This window comes from Bos mutus, chromosome 25 (genome assembly GCF_027580195.1).
Source record: "Bos mutus isolate GX-2022 chromosome 25, NWIPB_WYAK_1.1, whole genome shotgun sequence".
Lineage (NCBI taxonomy): Eukaryota > Metazoa > Chordata > Mammalia > Artiodactyla > Bovidae > Bos > Bos mutus.
Window position 1 is genome coordinate 4,334,624 of NC_091641.1, and position 20,776 is coordinate 4,355,399.

General features: G+C 49.3%; 1 protein-coding gene across 1 annotated transcript in view; it reads right to left on the reverse strand.

Annotated features, from left to right (window-relative positions):
* Nucleotides 1-5,354, reverse strand: part of SDK1 (sidekick cell adhesion molecule 1) — a 743,568-nt gene extending 738,214 nt beyond the window's left edge. The window contains exons 1-3 of the mRNA XM_070363134.1: nt 5,301-5,354; nt 4,738-5,199; nt 4,212-4,644 (exon numbers count right to left, since the gene is read on the reverse strand). Coding sequence (XP_070219235.1) covers nt 4,212-4,644; nt 4,738-5,199; nt 5,301-5,354 — 949 coding nt within the window. The remainder of the gene's footprint in view (nt 1-4,211; nt 4,645-4,737; nt 5,200-5,300) is intronic.
* Between the last annotated feature and the right edge of the window lie 15,422 nt (nt 5,355-20,776).

A 20,776-nucleotide genomic window follows, 5' to 3' on the forward strand; every position in this document is an offset into this window, starting at 1 on the left:
ATCAGTACCTTACAAACCCCACCTCTCTATTCCCATTTGAGGAACTTAAATACATGTACTTGAGTGAGCATTTTCCAAGTGTCCTTCAAAGAAATGGTTAGTATGCTCCTAGTAGTCAATTTTGGGGGGTTCAAATCTGCCAACAGACTGAGAGGGCTATGCATATTCTTCTCTATTTACCAGACTGTTTAATGCAGTTTTTATTGTTCCGTGGGAACAGTAAATAAGGTAACCTGAACCTTGAGGTCATGTAACTCAGTAGTGTTTGGAAAGCATCGGCCGCCATCTTCCCTCTGGTATTGATCAGACTGCTCCCCGCTCCTGCCCTCCCCCATGAAGCCACAGGCTGCGCAGGAGACACCCCAGTCCACTGGTTATGCACAGAAACCGTGGATCAGGCAGTCTGCCTTCCAATCTGGTTCTACCCCTAGCCCTGAGACCCTAAGCAAATTAGTTAATAGCTCAGCACCTCAGTTTCCTCATAAGCAAAATGAGTACAAAATGCTACATGACTCTCTGGGGTTGTTGTGAAGAGTAAATGAGCCTACCTGTAAAGCACATCGTGCCTGGCACATAACAAGGGCTCAGGAAGGTGAGGTACAGGTGGCCACATGTAAGACTGCACAGAGGGTGACAGTCGCTTATTGTTAGATTTACAGGCCGGTTGCCATCGGTTAACCACGCCACGGGCTGATAAGATGCACTGAACGCTACTAAATGCGGCACCATGAAGACTCTCCGGCGAAGCTAGCAGCCTGGAACTCAAGCTCCACCTGAGACTCAAATTACAAAGATGTGAGAAGTGGGTGTGCGAGTAAGAGGAACAGGGGAAACAAACCACTCTGGGAGGACGGGAAGCAAGGAGGGCCCAAAACGAAGGTAGGTTTGTATTGAACCAATTCAGCTCTGTTTTGAGATTTCTTCAGCAAGCCAGAGGCAGAGTAGACCTTACTCAAGGCTGAGATTTGCCCAAGAAAAGGGATCCACGTAGGAGGCCAGGTCACAGCAAGTCAGGGTAAGGATGACAGAGAACTGGGTATGATTGTGAGACTAGCCTACAAGGATAAAACCATAACACAAAGACACAAGAAATCACCTGCGGAGTTTTTAAACCCGCACATTCTCCCTCCAAAGACCTGCTGGTTGGAGGTAGAGCCCAGAGAGACGAGTATTTTTAAATTGCACTGGTGACTCTGATGCAAACCCCAGACTAGCACAAAGCAGGAACTTGACAATGTCGGTAGGAATAAATAGAATGAGTGACTCAAAAGCTAATTAAGTCTGGAAGACATTTCAAAGTTTGAGATCATGAACATGGAACAAGTGAAAATCAGCTAAAAGTGTAGAAAGCTCACTGGAGTTGTGGGTGGTCCAGCAAGGGGGTGCACAGTCTACAGAACCACAAGACCAGCCAGAAACAAGGTTAAAGGAAAAATCAAGCGATCGTAGATTAAAAAAAAAAAATTAAAACAGTGATTCTCAAACTTTACTGCACACTGGAACCACTTGAGTTTTTATATCTCCTGATGCTCACGTCAAACCAAAAGTCAATTATAACAAGTTCTGGGAATAAGAGTCAGCCCTCTGTATTGTTTAGAGCTCGCAGGTGATTTGGACATGCAAACACATTCAAGAAACACGGGGAATCAATAGGTGATGGGATGCGGAAAAACTAAGCAAGCCAAGATAGTGGTTCTCAGACTCTGGGTGGGTATCATCAGGGACATGTGGAAGCAAGTTCACCACTTCAGTGTGACTCACTGAAGAACAAAAAGAGCTGGCCCTCTCTAGGTTCACTCAATTCCCCAAGTAATTCTGATACACACCACAGCTGGAGAGCCATGAGTCCAGGGGGCTGGAAATAACTCCAAAGGAGAAACTAAGAACTGTGAACCACCCCAAGCAGTAACTGAGAAGTGCATCCCTACACTTCTCCTCTTGATAAACACAACCTTAACACAAGGCTGTACTGAGCATTATCAGAATCAGTAAGCCTGTAATGGTCCATCAGGAAAGCTAAGACACCACAGACTTCACACAAATGACGCACATGACCCCGCCATCCTCCGCCCCAGAAAGCATCCTTCTTCAACACTCAAGTGTGGCTCCCTAGTGGACAACATACGGAAAGCATGCACTGCCACCTGCCTTGAACAACTAAAAAGACTTGGCTCTTTAGCAATGAAGAAAAGTCCCAAACACCCACCAGTAAGCGGACTATGTAATTCAATTATCATTACTGTGTAGAAAGAAACTCCAGGACTATTAAACAGTTACATTTAGAAGACCTGAACTTGGTGTTTCACTTCACGGTCAATTACCCGATTACACAATCTGCTTAAAACTTGGGTTGTGAAACTATGTAACTTTTACTAGTCCCTATGGCCCTTGTTTTCTCCCAAGGTATCATGGCCAAGCCTAGCCACATGAAAGGCCATTAGAAGGAAACAGTTAAAGAGAAATTAGGAATTGCTTCACCTAGCTACATAGTAATATAGCACTTCTGGCTGGTTCTAACCTAGTGGTAAGTGTTCCATTTAGAATGTTACATCTTATCTGATAAGATTCAAGAGAATACATTCCCCATGCATATGGCCAACTCATCATTCCATCAGAAATCTATAGCAGCCCCAGAATTTTCATTTTCAAGATACATGAGCTTTTGTCAAATGGTGACATCTCCCCTGTAATATGAATTTTCAATATGATATAAAAAATGATGGATATATTACACATTTCACAGAGCACAGAGAACAGAAACCTGTCAATGAATTTAAAATTTGTGACAACCTATTTGAAATTTTACACTGAAAGATCTGTACACTTTATAAATCATGTAAATGTAAAATGTGAAATAGGTAACCCCTTCCCCCCCTTTTTTTTTACTGGCAATGAGGAATAAAATACTCCACTCTAACAAAGTTTGTCTTAGTACTTGTTTTAAGTTAATTTCACTAACATTGCAGTTGTAAAAAGCAACACACTGACAGCCTTCAAACTGATAAAAACTTAAAAATATATATATATTTCAAAACAAAGCCAGATTTTTCCACTCTGAACTTGTACACAAATCTTTACATGGATTAAGATTCAGAGCTTACTGTAAAGTGCAAGTCACTGTTTTTGGGGGGGGGGGGACAGAAAAGGACACTTAATAAACACCCTTTCTATCTTAAAGGTCATCCCTAACTGATTTAGATTTCCTCATTTGAACCTGGCTTCTCTGGCAATCTCCAGATCCCATTTTACAAAACGACTTAATAAATGCTTTTCTACCAAAGTCAGTCATTAAGCAAAAAAGCACAAACAAGCGAAACGAAAATTTTCCAAGTAATGGAGGAGAGTTAAATTAACCAGAAATATGGCAATTTGTTTCCATGTAGCAAAACACGAGAGCGGGCACTTAGGAAAGCCTTGGGGAGAGGGAGGGGAGGACCTCAGTGCGGATCAATCAGGTTAACATTCACAGGAGAAGGATGAGTTATCTGCTGTTCCACGATCGGATGATAGTTTTGAGATCAGACCTTTGAGATGCGATTCCATTTAAACCATCATCCGTCGCTACACACACATCACCTTCTCTGGACACCGAACACGGGTAATTTAAGTTCAGTGCTCGCATCTGCCGTCCACCTGCCTCCCGCGACGCCGAGGACCACCGAAGCCAAGCCCCTGGAGCCGCCCGCGGCCCCGTGAAAGCCCGCACCGAGAGGGCGCGTGCAGCCAGGTACTTCCACCTCTCCGCCTCCCGCGTCCACCTTCATCCTCCCCAGACCTGCAAACTTCAGCGAGCAGGGATGCTCGGGGGGCCGGGGGGGACGTTCCGGGTCTTGGAAAGAACCCAGGTTTCGGGGGCCAGGCTCGGGAGAGACGCCACCTCCCCGTTCCAGCGGTCACTTGGCGCCGGCAGAGGGGCAGCACCTCCTCAGACCAGCGCGGTCTCCGGGGGCACAGGGGCAGGTGGGGGCGGCGCGGGGCCGAGGGCGAGGCCGCGGGCACCCGAAGTTCTGCTCCGCCAGCCGCCGGGCTCCGGACCTGAGGGGCGGCGGGGCCTGGGGCGGCGCAGAGGCTCCAGGTGGCCGGCGCCTCGGACCCTGACAGGCCGGCGCCGCCCGGCGCGCTGAGGGGCGAAGGGCTCCCAACTTGGAGGCTCGGGCGAGCGGCCCTCGGGGCGCCTCCCCGCTCCCGGCCCGCGTCCGCGCCGCGCTTACCTTGAGCCAGCGCCCGGAGCAAGTGCAGCTGCAGCGCCGCGAGCGCCCACCACCCGCGCCGCCGGCCCGCGCTCAACTTTGTCGCCGGCCGCCCGCCGCTCTCCCCCGCGTCCCCGCCGGGGCTCCCGGGCGCCGCGCGGGCTCCTCGGGCCGCCGCTCGGGGCCGGGCCGGGACCCCGCGGCCGCCCCGGGCCCGCCGCGCCGCCGCCGCCGGCCGCCAGCCCGGCGCCCCGGGCCATGCCGAGGAGCCGCCGCCGCCCCCGGCCCCGGCCTCGGGCCCCGAGTGCGGGACGGCGGGCGGGGGCCTCCGAGCCGGGCGTCCAAGTGCTGAGGGGCGCCGGGCGCTGAGGGGCGCGGCGGGGGAGAAGTTGTCCGCGAGGAGACGCCTGTCACGCCGGCTCCGCGGCCGGAGCGCCCGGGCCGCGCCGCGTCTCTACAAGGGTCCGGCGGGCGCTGAGGAGACGCCGCCGCCCCCGCCCGGCGCTGAGGAGAAAGTGCGCCCGCCCGCGCGCCGCCGCTCGCTCGCCCGCCGCCGCCGCCGCCGCCGCGCCCCATTCACAGCCCGGCCGCACGCGCCGCCCGCCCGCGCCCGCCGCCGCCGCTGATTGGCCGAGGGGAGGCGGCTCGCGGCCCCCCGCGTCCCGCCCCCACGCCCTCGCCTGCTTTCAAACTCGCCGCGCCCGCCCGCCTGGAATTTCGCGCCGGGCCCCAGGGCTCCACTCGGGCGGCTTCCCGCGCCGGCTGCGCCCCCTAGGGACGCGCGGTGGGCACTGCAGGCCGGCGCCGGCTCTGCACGCGCGACCGGGCGGCTCCCTCGGGGGCGGTCCGGCCTCGCCCGGCCCCAGCGCGCCCGCGCGCAGGTGGGCTCTCCCGTGAGGCCGCCGGACGGGCTGGCTGGCGGGCGGGCGGCTGGTGGGCGCCCCTCTCGAGGCGCCCCGGCCCGCCTTCCCCGCTGCCCCCTGGGAGCCGCCCCCTCCCGCCCGCTCGGCTTTAGGGTGATTAGGCGCCAAGTTGCCGGGATTGCAAACGAGAAACAAGCCGGATCGGGTTTTCAGATCCCAGCAACTAGAGGCACCTGTGGGTGCAGACCCGCCGCCTGTTGAGAGGAGTGGACACTGGCTTTGGAAGCGCGTCCAAGGTCATGAGCGGCCGGCGGGGAGCTCAGCTTGAGCTGCTTCCCAGCGTGGGGTGGGCGGGCCTCCTAAGGGAAGCATCTGCTAGGGGGATGGTCTCCCATGGGGTGGGTCTCCTAGGGGGAGGGTCTCCCAGACGGAGGGTTCACTAGGAGAAGGATCTCCCAGGGGGAGGGTCCACTAGGGGGAGGGTTCACTAGAAGGATCTCCCAGGGGGAGGGTCCACTAGGGGGAGGGTCCCTGCGTGAAGATGGTCTCCTAAAGCAAGGGTCCCCCAGGGGAGGGTCCTCTAGAGGGAGGGTCTCCTGCTGATTCTGAGCCAAAGCGAGGTGGGCGCGGTCGGCGGAGTTCCGCCGCATGTGGTAAGCATTAGTCGAGTTTATGGGGTGAACTAAGCGCCCTGGAGGCTGGGAGGCTAGAATTTTTGTGGGAGGAGGGCCTGGAAAGTGACACGCAGTCTGAGGCCCGGGCCTGTGATGACTGAGTGCGATCGCGTAGGTGGTGATGGCAGCCGGACAGGGCCTGCGCCCCGCTCGGGGCTGTGTCCCCAGGAAGCTCTGGGTGCAGGTTCCTTGTTGCTGCATTTGTTGCTCCAGGCGAGGACAACTCAGGCGGGAGAGTGGTCAGCAGGTCACGAAGCCGAGGTTTCTGAGCGGGGGTTAGCTCCGGCTCTCAGAGCACCCACTGTGCGCTCCCCAGCCTCTGCTAAGTCTGAACAATGACCCTGAGAAGGAAAGGTGGGGAAACTGAGGACCGAGGACAGCAGCCAGTTGAGGAGGTGGATTCTGAACGGGATGGGATCCCAGGGCCTGCCCTCTGCCCACTTCTACTTTGTGCGAGGAGGGCTGAAAAGTGAGATGCAACCCAAAGCCAGCGTGTTCTCTAACGCCCTCTGGAAACACGGGTGTGCGCTGACTCCAATACCACAGCAGAGCCCTGGGGACCAAGGGTGTCCGAAGGGCACTGAGCGGCGGGCTGGGGAGGGGGGCTATATCAGTTTCCCTTGCAGCAGCCCTGTGTATACTCAGTGGCTAGGTACTGTCTGACTCTGCACACACACCCTGCCACACACACGCCCCACCCATGGACTGTAGCCCACCAGGCTCCCCTGTCTGGGATTTTCCAGGCAAGAATATTGGAGTGGGCTGCCATTTCCCTTTCCAGGATCGAACGTGAGTCTCCTGCATCTCCTCCACTGGCAGACAGATTCTTTACCACTGAGCCACCAGGGAACCCCTATTATTCTTACCTTATGCAGCAGCCCTGGGCCTCTGCTAACTTGCAGGGTTATGTAAGAGTCTAGAGAGGAAAATGAGCCGTGCCTACCGGATGTTGACCACCCCAGCAGGCCAGCCCTGTGCCAGAGCATCACACTCACCCTGCCACACACCGTGTGAGAGGTGTGCCCCTAGTGCAGCGGGGGAAACAAGATAAAAGAGGTGAAGTGGCTTTGTTTCTAAGCACCTCTGCTTTGCTCAGAGATGTGGAGGGGGTGGGAGGGAACCTGTGGAACAGATGAGGGTTTGGAGGTCTCAGCTCCACTCTTGCCAATTGTGAGATCTGGGCAAACTGCTGACCATGTCCCTGTAAAGAGTAAGGAACAAGTCCCATTTCACAGGGTTGTTGGGAAGGAGTGAGATAATTCCCAGTCAATAAACGCTTGTTTCCCTTTCCTCATACCAGTGTGTCCTGAAGCAAACCACCCTCGCTCTGCCTGCCAGCCGAGTCCAGTCCACACTTAACCTCTTCCTTTCGTCCAGGAACACATGCCCATCCATGACCTTCCTTGCAAATGGCAGCGCGTGCCCATCTTGCTGTCCGGTGGCTCAGTCGTGTCTGACTCTCTGCACCCCCTTGGAAGGCAGCACGCCAGGCTTCCCTGTTCTTCAGTGGCTCGGGCAACTTCTTGACGTCAGGACACTCAAAAAAGTGCCCCGAGCCTCTTTTGCTGTGATTGATTTTGCAGTTCAGAGGAACCTTTATGGAAACTTGCTTGGAAATTGGAAAGCCAAGCCAGTATGCTGGAAGTTGCAGCAGAAGCATTGACATCACTGCTACTCCGAAAGGTCTGGAGACACCTCTGGGAAATTCTTTATTCCAGAATCATCCTGAGTAAGTGAGGCTCTAATGGCGTCTCATTTTACAGTTGAAGGAACCAAGCCAGGGAAGTTTAATAGATGCAAAGTAGCCGTGATAAAGCCAGAGCAGGAGCCCAGTTCTCTTGAGCCCAATTCTAAGACTTTTCCACACCAGACAGTGTTACCTCTTACATGACCCATTAGGTTACTGTCTTAGGGGATATGTTTAGACTCTAGGTATTCTTGAAAACAGATTACAGAGAAACCCATCTATAATGCTGGGGCAAGGAGGTGGCCAGCACAGAACTGGAATGTTTCTGCCCCAAAGGGCCAATTAATTTCTCAGTGTAATTTTATCCAGCCCAATAAGAAGGTCTCAAGAAATGGACATTTTATACATTTTAAAGGCTTTAGCCATACACGTATTCTAAAGGACCAAGGTGTGGAGGCATGTTACTCCAGGAAACCAGAGTTATTTTTCTTTAAAAAAAAAAAAAGAGCTACGGCTAGTTCCTATTTCCCAGAACAAGAAGTTAGGGTTTTCCCTGCTTACTTAGAGAAAGGATTTTCAGAACAAATGATAATTGAAGTGGAGTTAGTACTGTTCGCTGAGACCGCTGGTATTTTCAACTTGTCATAAACTGAAGCTCTTCCAGATGTAGTCCATGGGCCATCAGCCTCATCTGGGAGCTGGTAAGAAATAGAGAATCTCAGTCCCTTCCTGGACCTGCTGAATCAGAATCCATAGTTTAACAAGATCTCCAAGGGATTCACATATGAATTAAAGCTGGAGGATCACACTGTCTCAAAAACTTAATAGACATGATGAATACAGCTCTCTCTTCTCACTCTTCCTCCCTACAGACCTCCTTTCCTTCATTCTGTGCTTTTTTCCCCCCTCTTCTTTTGCCCATAATGGGTCATGAAATAAAAGGAAAGATTTTTATTCATGATAGAGTTATAATTTTGCCTTTTTAAAAGGAACATATGCATCTTCCTAGAACATAATAGACTCAACTGTGTAGACTCAATACACTTACGGGACCATGGGGAGGGGGGAGAGAAACAAGCAACAAACTCCATATAAATGGTATTTATGTCAGTACAGAAAATAGATGAACAATTCCTAACAGGAAGATGAGCAAAGCCCATGAACAGGCAAGTCTAGAACAAATACAAAGGGAAAAATCAATGCTTGAAGAATGCCCAAAGAAATTGATCCAAGAAATAAAAAATTTAATAGGGCTTATAAAAATGTTAAAGGACTGACAATGGCAAGTAGTGGTATGTGGAAAAGGGTACTCGGGTTGTGGGTGGAGATATAAATTAAGCCTTTCTGGAGAGAAACCTGCAATCTGTAACTAAGCTTTAAATGCAAGTTGTCTTTGATCTAGCCATTCTACCTCACAGATACACAAGTGTGTGCCCCAGGTTGTCTGCTGCAGCACCGCTAATAATAGCAAAAATGGGAAGCAACCTAATTGCCCATCCAGGAAGTTTAAGTACAATAAGGTGAATCCACACAATAAAATCCCACGTGACTGTTAAAAGAATGAAGCAGACAAAATTAATACAGAAAGGTCCACTATATGCGGTTAAGTGTTCTCTACTATAAAGTTATAGGGCAAGTGTAAATAAAATAATCCATTTTATGTTCATTTTATTCTTTTTTTCTAAAAGGGTGGACACCAAACTTAAATGTTTCCTTTAGGGGATTTAGAATTATATGATTTTTCTCGACTTTAAAAAAAAATTTCAAATGTGAATATGTATTTCATAATAAACAAAGAGCTTATTTTTAAAAAGCAGATGGCGAGGAGCCATCTATCACATCTATCTCACCTATCACTCATTAAGAAACGTCCCTCGTGGGTTCTCAGTGGTTCTTCTGAGAAAAATATTCCCCGATCCCATTAGAGGCTAAGTTACTGCATCCACATCTCCGCACAGGGATGGTGGGCCCGTCCACGCGCAAACCAAGGCAAGATGGAGGGGATTCCTTCATCTGGCTTCCCTGGCCTTCTGATAGATGTCTACCCTCCGAATGCCTTAGTCTCACTCGAAAATCCCCACCACCTGCCTATCCTGCCCTCGCCCTCACCTTTGTTCTGTTGCCTAGCAACCCATTAACAAGCCACCAGGTGCTGCCTTTGATTCCCATGGGGGCCTGTGCTTTGGTTACCTTAGAGCCAACCCAGTTTCCTGAGAATCTTTTCAGAGACTGAAGTCTCTTGTGAAATGCTCTTCTTAAGGGGGCTGCAAAAAAAGACAGGTACCAGATGTTTGGTTCCCAGGTGGCTCGGTGGGTTAAAGAATCTGCCTGCAGTGCAGGAGACGCAGGAGATGGGGGTTCGATCCCTGGGTCAGGAAGATCCCCTAGAGGAGGGCATGGCAACCCATGCTAGTATTCTTGCCTGGAGAATCCAAAGGACAGAGGAGGCTGGTACACTACAGTCCATGGATCTCAGAGTCAGACACAACTGAGGTGACTGAGCATGCACACATGCATGCGCCAGAAATTTGCCAAGCCTCCAAAATCTTCTACCAGCCTTCTTTACAGGTAATTGTCCTTCACCTTTCTAAGTTCTTAACATGTGGTCCCACGCCATCATTATCATCACCTGGTCGGAAATGCAAATCCTAGGACATCACCCCAAACGTCAGAATCTCGGGGTGAGCCCTCAGGGGATTCAGATGCATGCTCAAGTTGGAAGACCCACTGGAAAGTAACTCCTTCCGTTCTTATTTCTCAACAAGTGTTTATTAAATTCCTGGTTTGGGCCAGCTCCAGTGCTAGGCAAGAGAGAAACAAGCAATTACAGTAATTGTGTGATAAGCAAAAGCACTTAAAGGAACATCTGAGAAAAGATCTCGAAGTCTGGGGGAATCAAGGAAAGTTTTCCAGAAGTCAAGTCTAAATGTAGACCAGAGGGATAAATGGGAATTGAGTCAATAGCCGGGAGACAGAAGGACATTTCAGACAGAGGGAGCACCAGGTGAGGAAGCCCGGAGTGTGAATTTTAGCATGACACCAATGAACATCTACTTAAGGTTTTTAACAGGCAGTTACACAATGAGATACATTTTTAGAAGCATCATTTGGATGGTGGGTTGGACTGGAGTTGGGGCAAGATTGGAAGCCAGGAGACCATTGCAGCAATTAAATAGGAAGTGGCGGGGGATGGCAGAGAAGGGGCAGATTGAGGAGCTATGTAGAAGGTAGGATCCATACTTGAGGAAGGGAGGTGTCAAAGAGGACTCCTGCTTTCTGGCTTGAGCAGCTAGAAAAACAGCCTTTTGTTTCTTAAGAGGGTGAACACAGGTGGAGGAACAGGATTGGAGGGATGAAGGTGGGAGAAACACTGATTCCACTTTGAATGTTAGAGTTGAGACGTCTGTGGAACAACATCGCACAGATACGAACACTAGACATGTGGATCTGGGGGTAAAACTGAGAAGGAGGGAGCAGAGGTTGGGGAAAGGCAGGAGAGGGTGTGGTGTCCAGCCGATGGGGAGACGGGTGACTTCAGCAAATCTTCAGTGGCAAAGACAGCAGAGTGTCCAGGAGCTCTGGATGGAAAAGTGACCCCTGGATTTAGTGACCAAGGTGTCCTCCCAGACCTGGGACAGCAGTTTCAGCGGGAGCCTGAGCCAGCCCCAGGTGGGGGAGGAATGAGTGGGAGATGGAGGTGACATTTTCAAGAGGTTTAGTGCGAAGGTGAGGGTAGAAGGTGGCAAGATTACTTGGTGTTTCAGGGAAGTTTCTTTTCTGTAGAAAGAGAGACCCAAAAAGAGGGGTTGGTAATTAATAGCTCAGGGTCCTGAAGACCCTTGGGAAAGTGAAAAGTGAAAGTCACTCAGTTGTGTCCGACTCTTTGCTACCCCATGGACTATACAGTCCTTGGAATTCTCCAGGCCAGAGTACTGGAGTGGGTAGCCTTTCCCTTCTCCAGGGGATCTTCTTGACCCAGGGATAGAACCTGGGTCTCCCGCATCACAGGCAGATTCTTTACCAGCTGAGCCACAAGGAAAACCCAAGAATACTGGAGTGGGTAGCCTAGCCCTTCCCCAGAGGATCTTCTCGACCCAGAAATCAAACCGGTGTCTGGTGCATTGCAGGTGGAGTCTTTACCAACTGAGTTATCAGGGAAGCCCAGACCCCTGGAAGTGTCCCATCAAGTGAAGGTTTGACCATATACAGGGGAAGGCCATCCTGGCCGCTGTAAAGGGAGGCCAGGGAGAGGGGCAGGGGGCACAACTTAGTTGGTGAGCAGCTGGAGAAAGTTAAGGAAGATGCGGTTGATATTTTCTGTTTACTTATCTATCCTCTCTCTCTTCATCACTCTCTTCCACAGGGGACCTTAGTTATTTTAGGCATAGAAAGAGGAAGGGAGTTGGCAGACTTTGAGAAGTTTTGAGATATTTGCTTTAGAGGAAGGGTGAGACTTTAACAACAGATTCAGACAGACATCTCCCCACCTGGCTTCACACGCTTGTGTTGGTGCTCAGCCGCTTCAGTCGCTTCTGACTGTTTGCAACCCCGTGGACCGTAGCCCACCAGGCTCCTCTGTCCATGGGATTCTCCAGGCGAGAATACTGGAGTGGGTTGCCATTTCCTCCTCAGGGAATCTTCCCCACCCAGGGATCAAACCCGCGTCTTTTGCAGCTCCTGCACTGCAGGCAGAGTCTTTACCGCTGAGCCACCAGGGAAACTCGGTTTTCACAGAAGCATGATATTTAACCCTCACAACAATCTCTGTGATAGGAAATGTGTTTCTGCGCTTCACTGAGATTCAGTGAGCTTCCATCACTTGTCCAGGGTACCCAGCCAATGAGCGGGGGTTTTAAGCTATGTCCTGTGCTGTCTTCTACTTCGGAGGCAGCCAAGACAAAATACTGTACAGACAGCATCATGAAAACTGATCAGAGGGGACCTTAAAAGGCATCTTGTTTAAAAGAGGAACTTTTAAGTCAAACACAGGAAAGCTCTTAATTCCCTTTGGGAACAAGGCATGGAAGCGATGGGATCTCAGAGCTGAAAGGGAGAGTCAGAACGGATCTTAATGCCTATTAAGTCCAATCGTCTGCCGGAGGCACTCAACTCCTCTTTGTCCGCCCTCAAGATTGTTCCATTTGGAGAAAGCTCTGGTTACGACCAAGGTCTCACTTGCCCTGAATTGTAATCGGCCTCTCTGCAACGTCCATCCGCTGGTCCTTGGATGCACTCAGGAGCTTAGGCAAGCATCACTGCTTCTTGTCTCCAGTGCCCCAGTGGTGTGTGGTTCACTGGAAAAAAATAAACACTTGTTTAAAAGTAAATAGTGGAAGGAGCTGTGGACTGAAGATTGTAGAGAGCTGGAGAATAATCTAGTCCCATCATTTACCTGTGGAACAACGGGTAATTCCACTGTCCCTCTTTTGGCTTCAGTGTCATCATCCCAAAATGTGATATAAAAAAAAAATCTCTTTACTCTGCTCACAGGTTCTGAGAGTCAGGAATTTAATCAAGGTGCAGCCAGGAAAGGACTGGGGACTGGAATCATCTGGAATATCCTCATTGATGTCTGGTACCTGCGTTGGGATTACTTGCAGGCTGGGCTGGATTGCAGCTGTTCCCCAGACTGCATTCATGCAGTTCCTCCATATGACTTGGGCTTCCACACGACATGGCAGCTGAGTCTGAGAGTGAGTGTCTGGAAACTGTATGACCTCGCATGACCTAGCCTTGGAAGGAATGCACCATCACTCCATCTATCTGTTGAGACTGGCCCATATTCAAGAAGAGGGAGAATTAGATGCTATCTCTTCACTGGGCTGGAGGTAGCGCGGAGGCCGAGTCACCTTACAGGAGGGCAGGCAAGTTGCGAAATACTGTTGTAGCCATCTTGGAAAATACAGTCTCCCAGAGACAATCCCTGTGGACTCAGGGAAATATTGGGTTGGCCAAAAAGTTTGTTCAGGTTTACCCTACCATCTTACAGGAAAACCCCAAAGAACTTTCTGGCCAGCCCAGTACTTGGAAGAAGAGTATTTTGCAGGGTCCAGGAGCCCTGCCTTAGAAACCCAGGGTTCAGATTAGAAACACACAGCCCTCCATGTCAGCCACTCCTTCTACTGCTAAGTATTATGTGTCCACCCCCCAAAGTCATGTGGAAAGCCTAATGCCCAATGCCTTAGAATGGGGCCATACGTGGAGAGTGGCTTTCAAAGAGGCGACGTAAGCTACCATGGGGTCAACAGGGCAGGCTCTAATCCATTCTGACTGGTGTGTTTGAAAGAAGTGGAAATTTGGGCACACAGGAACACCAGGATGCCCACACAGAGGAAGACCCTGAAGAGGTGGCAAAGCAGGCAGCCATCCACAAGCCAAAGAGAGAGGCTTCGGAAGGAAGCTGCCAATGCCATGGACGCGGATCTCTGGCTTCCAGAACTGTGCGAAAGCTTGATTCTGTTGCCTAAGCCACCCAACCTGGAATCTGTCAGGGCAGCCCTAGCAAACGGATACAGTGAGTGACTCGCTGTCAAGGTTATGGGCACAGTCATCGCTGCCCACCCGTGCTCCTTGGCACCTCAGCCGAAAGTAGAACATTTATTATGTGTTTTTACCTTTCACTCTCCTGTGCTCTATTCAATTAGGAAGTGAAGCTGAGAACTGATTGCCTCCATCATTCTGAGAAGTTATTAAATGAAAAGAGGTGCATGACCACGCAGGGTCACACAGACTGTGCACAGTGCTCTGGTGACACATGTATGTGAAAAGCTTTAAAAGAATTCATATTCTTTGGCCCAAGATTACATTCCAATAAATATCTCTTTAAAATAATTGAAAATGTGAAGATTCATGTACAAGAATGCTTATCTTGGCATTGTTTGTGATAGGGAAAAAAATTGGAAGCCACCTAAATGTCTAAAAGTAGAAATTATTATACATCATGGTTTATCTGCTTCATGGAATACTGCAAAATTTATTAAATCTGTATTTTCAAAGACTATTTAATGACCTAGGAAAATGGTCAGGATAAGTGGGAGAAGTTGTCTATACCATTTTTCTTTTTAAAAAAAAAATATGGAATACATGGGTATATTTTGGATGGATGGATGACTGTAAAGATGGATAAATATTAAAAAACAATTGGAAGAAAATGCACCAAAATATTAATGGTGATCGCTCCTGTATAGGATTATAGGTGACATTTGCATTAAAAATTTTAAGAATTCTAGACTGAATACATTTCACTTTATAATAAATAGTGAGTAAACAAAAATAAGTTATGTTTTAACGTGGAGGTGGTAGCAGCCACTCTCTCCTCCCACCTGAGGAGCAAAGAGCATTTATCCAGCTCATACTGGGAGATGTTTGGAATTTCCAGTAATGCTGCCTCTTCCTACTTCTGCTTCTTTTGTCTTTTCTTTTGTTTTTAGTTTTTAATTGGGGGATAACTGCTTTACAACGTTGCATCAGTTCCTGCTGTGCACCCACGTGAACCGGCTGTGCGAGCACATCTACAGCCGCCCCCACCCCTTCCCCACCCGCGCGGTGGTCTCAGAGCGCCGGGCTGGGCTGCTGTGCGGGATGGACAGCAGTGTCCCGCTCGCTATCTATGTCACACATGGCAGTGTGTGTGTGTCGAGGCTGCTCTCTCAGTTCCTTTTCCTCTCAAAAACCATTACAACTGAGTCAGCCTCCTGGCCCTTCTGGCTCCATTCTGGGGCCAACCGTGGCTCCAAAGAACACGTGGTGGGAGGACCAAGAATCACAGGATTTGAGAGCTGGAAGGGGCCTCCAAACCATCTCGTGCAACAGTTATTTATCCTGTTGTCGGCTGGACAAGCAAGAAGAGTGCGGCAGAACACCCCAGCTTGCCAGAGTGAGCAAGTGAGTGAGTCTCTCGGCCATGAGGCTGTCTGCGTCATTCCCCAAGCTATTTGTATTTTCAAGTGCACCGTTTCCATAAATCTGCTACAGGGGGAAGCACAGGACGGGGAGGACATGGTTTCGCAGCAACGCGCGTGAGGACAGAGCGGCCTGGCATGCTGCAGACCATGGGGTCACAAAGAGTCGGACATGACTGAGTGACTGGACAACAAGGGACTCACAAGGAGGGGGTACTCTCTGTGGAAGGCAATCCAACATTCAAAATCATAGTTGCAAAAGGAGAATGAAGAAAGTTAAAAGAACACCCAGCAAGGAGGGGCTAGGGCGTGAGGGGAGAACAGTGAAAGAGAGGCATTTCATGAAGCAGTGGGACAATGAGCGATGTCGTCTAGTGACCGGGTGCCCTTCCCAGGAAGATCCAGTATTCTATCTGTGTCTTGCCTGACATGTGCCAGCAAAAGTGCACGGTGCCTACCCGAGCCCTTCCCTGGGTCCCCAGCTGACAGCACCGTGTAGCTCCTCCCTAGATGCATTACCCAGGTTTGCCCCAGTGAAGCTCATTTGCCACTTTCCTGCCCAGGCGCTAAGCCTTGAAGACCTCCCGTCGTTCATCTCCATTGGCCTGACGTACCACCACCCAGGAAGGTCCAAGGCCAAGTGCCGAGTCACTGACTTCACTGGGCAGTCTTCTTCCAGACTGTTTGCAAAAGCGTCACAAGGGACCATTTCCAGGGCTCCTCGTCGGGGTCCCGCCAGTTGAACTGCTCCTGCCAGAGTTGCCTCTTCATTACTGTTCTTTTCTCCCTGTCTCTAAGTCATTTTCTCATTCATTAAAAAAAAAAAAAAAAAAAACCCACACTGCCCACCCCATCCTACGCTAACTAAAGGTTTAAAAATAGATGTTGGGGCAGAACAATGTCAAGGGCTCTTTGGAAATCTAAAATACTCTTTCCATGTGTTTCCTTTTCTGCTCATTTACTCCCTAACAGAGATGTCATCAGCTCAATTTCCTACACCAAAATGATGACACTTTTCCCAGAATCTCTCATCTCCTTTGATTGGTGTTCAATGATTATTACTATTTATAAGTGAGACACTATCTTGCCCTGAGCAGAAGTGACATTCCCTTTGCTGTCCTCAAAGTCCCCTCCTTGATATTTTAACAAATAACCTTTACCCTCGTTGTGCAGATCCATGGGGTTCTCAATATGAAAATGATGAAAAAGATCCAGGCTGCTGCCCTGGCTGGTGAGAGCAGGTGGACAGTGGCCCAGAGTGTGGGAGCCCCTAGGAGGAGGGGTTGGGGTATGAACTCTGGATTGTTCGGTTTGCATATGAAAGGTACGCTATGGGTGAGTTGTTTACCGTCTCTAGAAACTGGTTAGCCAGCCTTAGGAGAACATCCCTCCAGGGTCTGCAAGTTCCCAAGATAGCAAAGCATCAAAAGTACAGAATAAGAAAATATGATTAACATACATGGTTCTCATTAGTATCACTCAGGGGGCTTTAGAAGCACACCCCAGGCCAACTAAGTCAGACTTTGGAGGTAACTGGTAAGTCTGCTGGGAACCAGCACCTCACACCAGTTCCCCAGAGATAAACAAGGAAAGGGCTTCCCAGGTGGCTGAGCTGTAAAGAACCCGCCTGCCAATGCAGGAGATGCGAGTTCAATCCCTGGGTCGGGAAGAGCCCCTGGAGGAGGAAATAGCTACCCACTCCAGTATTCTTGCCTGGAAAATCCCATGGAAGGAGAGCCTGGCAGGCTACAGTCCATGGGGTCACAAAAGAGTCCGACATGATTTAGTGACTAAACAACAGCCAAAGAGGAAAAAGCAGTGGAGGAGGTCCTGGCCTGGCCAACCCTTAGCTGGGAGATCTAGGTCAGGCCACTGTCCTTCCAAGAACCTTGGTTTCCTCCTCTAGGAAATGAAGAATCTCTTTCAGGCTTCATGGTAGAGGACAATCCAGAACTTGTAAATTCTCTGTAGTTACAACAAGTTCCACAAATACTGTTGTTATTGTTTTGCCAATGTCTTATCCCGAGAGCTTTTGAGATCGTTTCAGGAGCAGGACTCTTGACAATGTTTTCATCTTCTTCTCGTGGCACACATTTTTCTCTGTCGTGTCTGATGACCACTTGTGTGCTTGGGTCGTCCTTCCCCGAGACACTGGGAGCTCCTAAGAGCCTCAGTGGCTCTTCAGGTTTTGTCATTGGCCTTATGCGGCATCTGGAACACTGGCTCCCAACAGAGTTTGTAGAATGAACGCCAAGAGGCCTTGATCTGTAGCGGATCAATAAATACAGGCTGTATTCAATCCTTCCCGATTCCTCCCCAGGCCCTAAGCCCAGAAAAGTACCCTGCAGACACTCTACTTTGCTTAACGATGGCATTTGATGACTTAAAAAGCCAAGGAGTCTCTGAATTGTTAGCCATCTGATGTCTAAAGGAAAATGGCTTGTTCCTTCTGAAAGTCTGTCCAGTTAACAAGGGGTTATGATTACAGCAATGAGGATGCTTCTTGTTTTTTTTTAATAATTTTCTTCATTTGTTTCTGGCTGTGCAGGGTCTTCATTGCCATGCAGGCTTTTTCTCTGGTTGCAGAGAGCAAGGGCAACTCCAGGCGCAGTTCAAGGGCTTCTCTTGTGGAATACGGGCTTGAGGGTGTGCAGGCTGCAGTGGCTGCAGCACGCGGGCTTAGCAGCTCCGCGGCATGTGGCATCTTCCCAGACCAGGGATCGAACCCACGTCTCCTGCACTGGCAAGTGGATTCTTTACCACTGAGCCACCAGGGAAGCCCAGGAATCTTTATTTGATCAAAGGACATTTGTTGAGTTGTTATTAGGTACCTGAAACAATTTGAGGGTTAGGGTTAGGGAGTAAGACACAGCCCCCGTCCTCAAGGAATTTATAGCTTAGAGTAGGACACCCACAGAGAAACAATTAACTATAATACAAATGATTCTCTAGCTTTCACAGCTCAACTCATATAGGCTCTATTACAAGAGTTTTAAAAGGTCCACGACTTCTTTCACTAGATTCCCCAAACTTAAAATAAGATGGGAGGAAGCCAGCGAGTGATAAAGATTGATGAGGCTTCTGTTCTAGAGGCCAGGAGGAAAGCCTTGTAGCCTTCATAAAAAAAAATAAATGGAATAGACAGAAGCTGACCCACTGAATGAGACATTACATAGGCAGAGAGCGGACAAATAAACAAAGCCAGATTACATATCCTGATGCCAGGAGCCTAAATAATAGGCTGGCTCATATGGATCCTTGGCTGCAAATGGAGATCTTAACATGGCTGGCATCTTGGAGACCTGGTGGCAGGGATGCAATTGATGAGACCGGCTTTGAGGCCAAAAATGATACAAGAAGGAGAGAGACAGCAGATGGAAGGAGAAAAGCTGCTTGCAGAAGGATGATGTAGGTAGCAGCGGGGCCCCTGGCCTCACCTGGCAAGGATGTGCTAGGGAATCCCAGGAGGTGGAGATTCCATCTCAGGTAATAAGAAACGCGGGCGGGACACTCGCTGCCCCCATACTGCCATGCCCTGGGTGGGGGCGACCAAGATGCGAGAGGAACATTAACAGTGTTAGCAAAAAGGCCAGTCTAGACCTGCTATTGATGGAAAGCTTTCACTACCCTGCATCGGTAAGCCAAATATCTTATTGAGCAGAAAGTAAAGGTCAAGTGGCTCTGAAGGTCAGTGGCTTTTGTTTTTTCTTGGAAAAAATTCAAATTCACAGCCAAGTTGAAAGACTACTACAATGAATGCACATATAGCTTTCTGCTAGGTTCATCTGTGTTAACTCTCTCTCTCCCTTCCTCCTTCTCTCTTTTCCTTTCTCCCTCCCAGCATCATCTCTGCCTCTCTCCTTGAGGAACTATTACTATCATCCTTCCCCCAATCACTTCATCATACATCTTTTACAAATAAAGACATTTTGGGGTCATTTTTCCCCTGGTGGTCTAGTAGTTAAGATGCTGTGCTTCCAGTGCAGGGGGGCATGGGTTCAAACCCTGATCAGGGAACTAAGATCCCACATGCCTCACAGTCGGAAAAAAAAAGAAGATAAGTGTTTATTTAAATTTTTAAACGTTTAAAATTTTTAAAAATAAACACATTGTCCTATTTTTTTACATGGAATGTCTCATTTAATCCTCTCCACCACCCTGTACAGGAGGTATTCCTGTCCGTGGATCAATTCCAAATCACAGAACAAATTCATGGTCTGGGGGAAAGTGCAGAGAACACATACTCAAGAATTAGTTTGCCTACTTACCTGCTCCATTTAGAAAGATAATGCAGATAATACAGTCAAAAGTGGACTTTCTGAAAACATGAAGGGAGCTTAAAAGGAACGAATAACTCCATAAAAGCCAGAGCACTGTTTCAAGCCAACTTACAGGATGAAAAAATGCTTCAATGCAGGAAAACACGTGATCAGAGCTGATCAGTTTTCTTGAGGTCAAGTCACTTTTATCTCTTCGAGGCTCAGTTTTCTCGTTTTCAAAATGGGCCAGTACATCCCAGAGCAGAGGCTGATCCCAGTCTTTATGGATTTGAAGCTTACTCAATCTGGAATAAGAAAAAAAAAAGTATTAATCAAATCAGGAACAAAAGTGAGTATTTATTTGGAATGAGAAAAGAAGTCATCACAAATTAGCATGTTTGTAAAATTTGACAAGTACCACATGCAGCATACAACCCAAAGCTTGGAGAGGAGCCCACACGAGTGAGGGATCTTGAAGGCTGAGCTTCATCAGTATCCCAGAAAGTTTTCCTGGACCCTGCGGTCAATCTCCATTGCTCCCTGAGATGCCCATGAGCCCAGCCTTCGAAGCTATTCCAAATCTGTTCAGCCTCACTGCGCCCTCTCCCCCAGCCCTACCTCCTTGGAGCAAGGCTTCCTCATCCCCCACCTGGACTGTCACAGCTGGTCTCCCAGTTTCCATTCTAGACTCCATGTAGCTTCCAGAAATATTTCTTTTTAAAAAATGAAATATTTTATCTGTTGGGCTGCATTGGGTCTTAGTTGCAGCCCACGGGATCTTTCATTGTGGTGCATGGATTCTCTGATTGTCACGCATGCTCCAGAGTGTGTGGGCTGCAGTCATCACTGCGTGCAGGCTTAGCTGCTCTGTGGCATGTGGGATCTTTGACCAGGGATCGAACCTGCATCCCCGGCATTGCAAGGCGGATTCTTAGCCACTGGACCACTGGGGAAGTCCCAAAAGATCCTTCTTAAAGGTCATTCAGTTCACGACCCTGCCTGTGGTCCACACTACCATGGACCCCAGAACACGCAGGACGGCCCTGTCTGATATGCCAGCCACTAGCCACATGTGGCCACTGAGCACTTGAAATGTGGTCCATGTAACTGAGGAAGTCAATTTTTAATTTATTTCAATAAAGCAGAAATAGATGTTTTTCTGGAACTCTCTTGCTTTTTCCATGATCCAATGGATGTTGGCA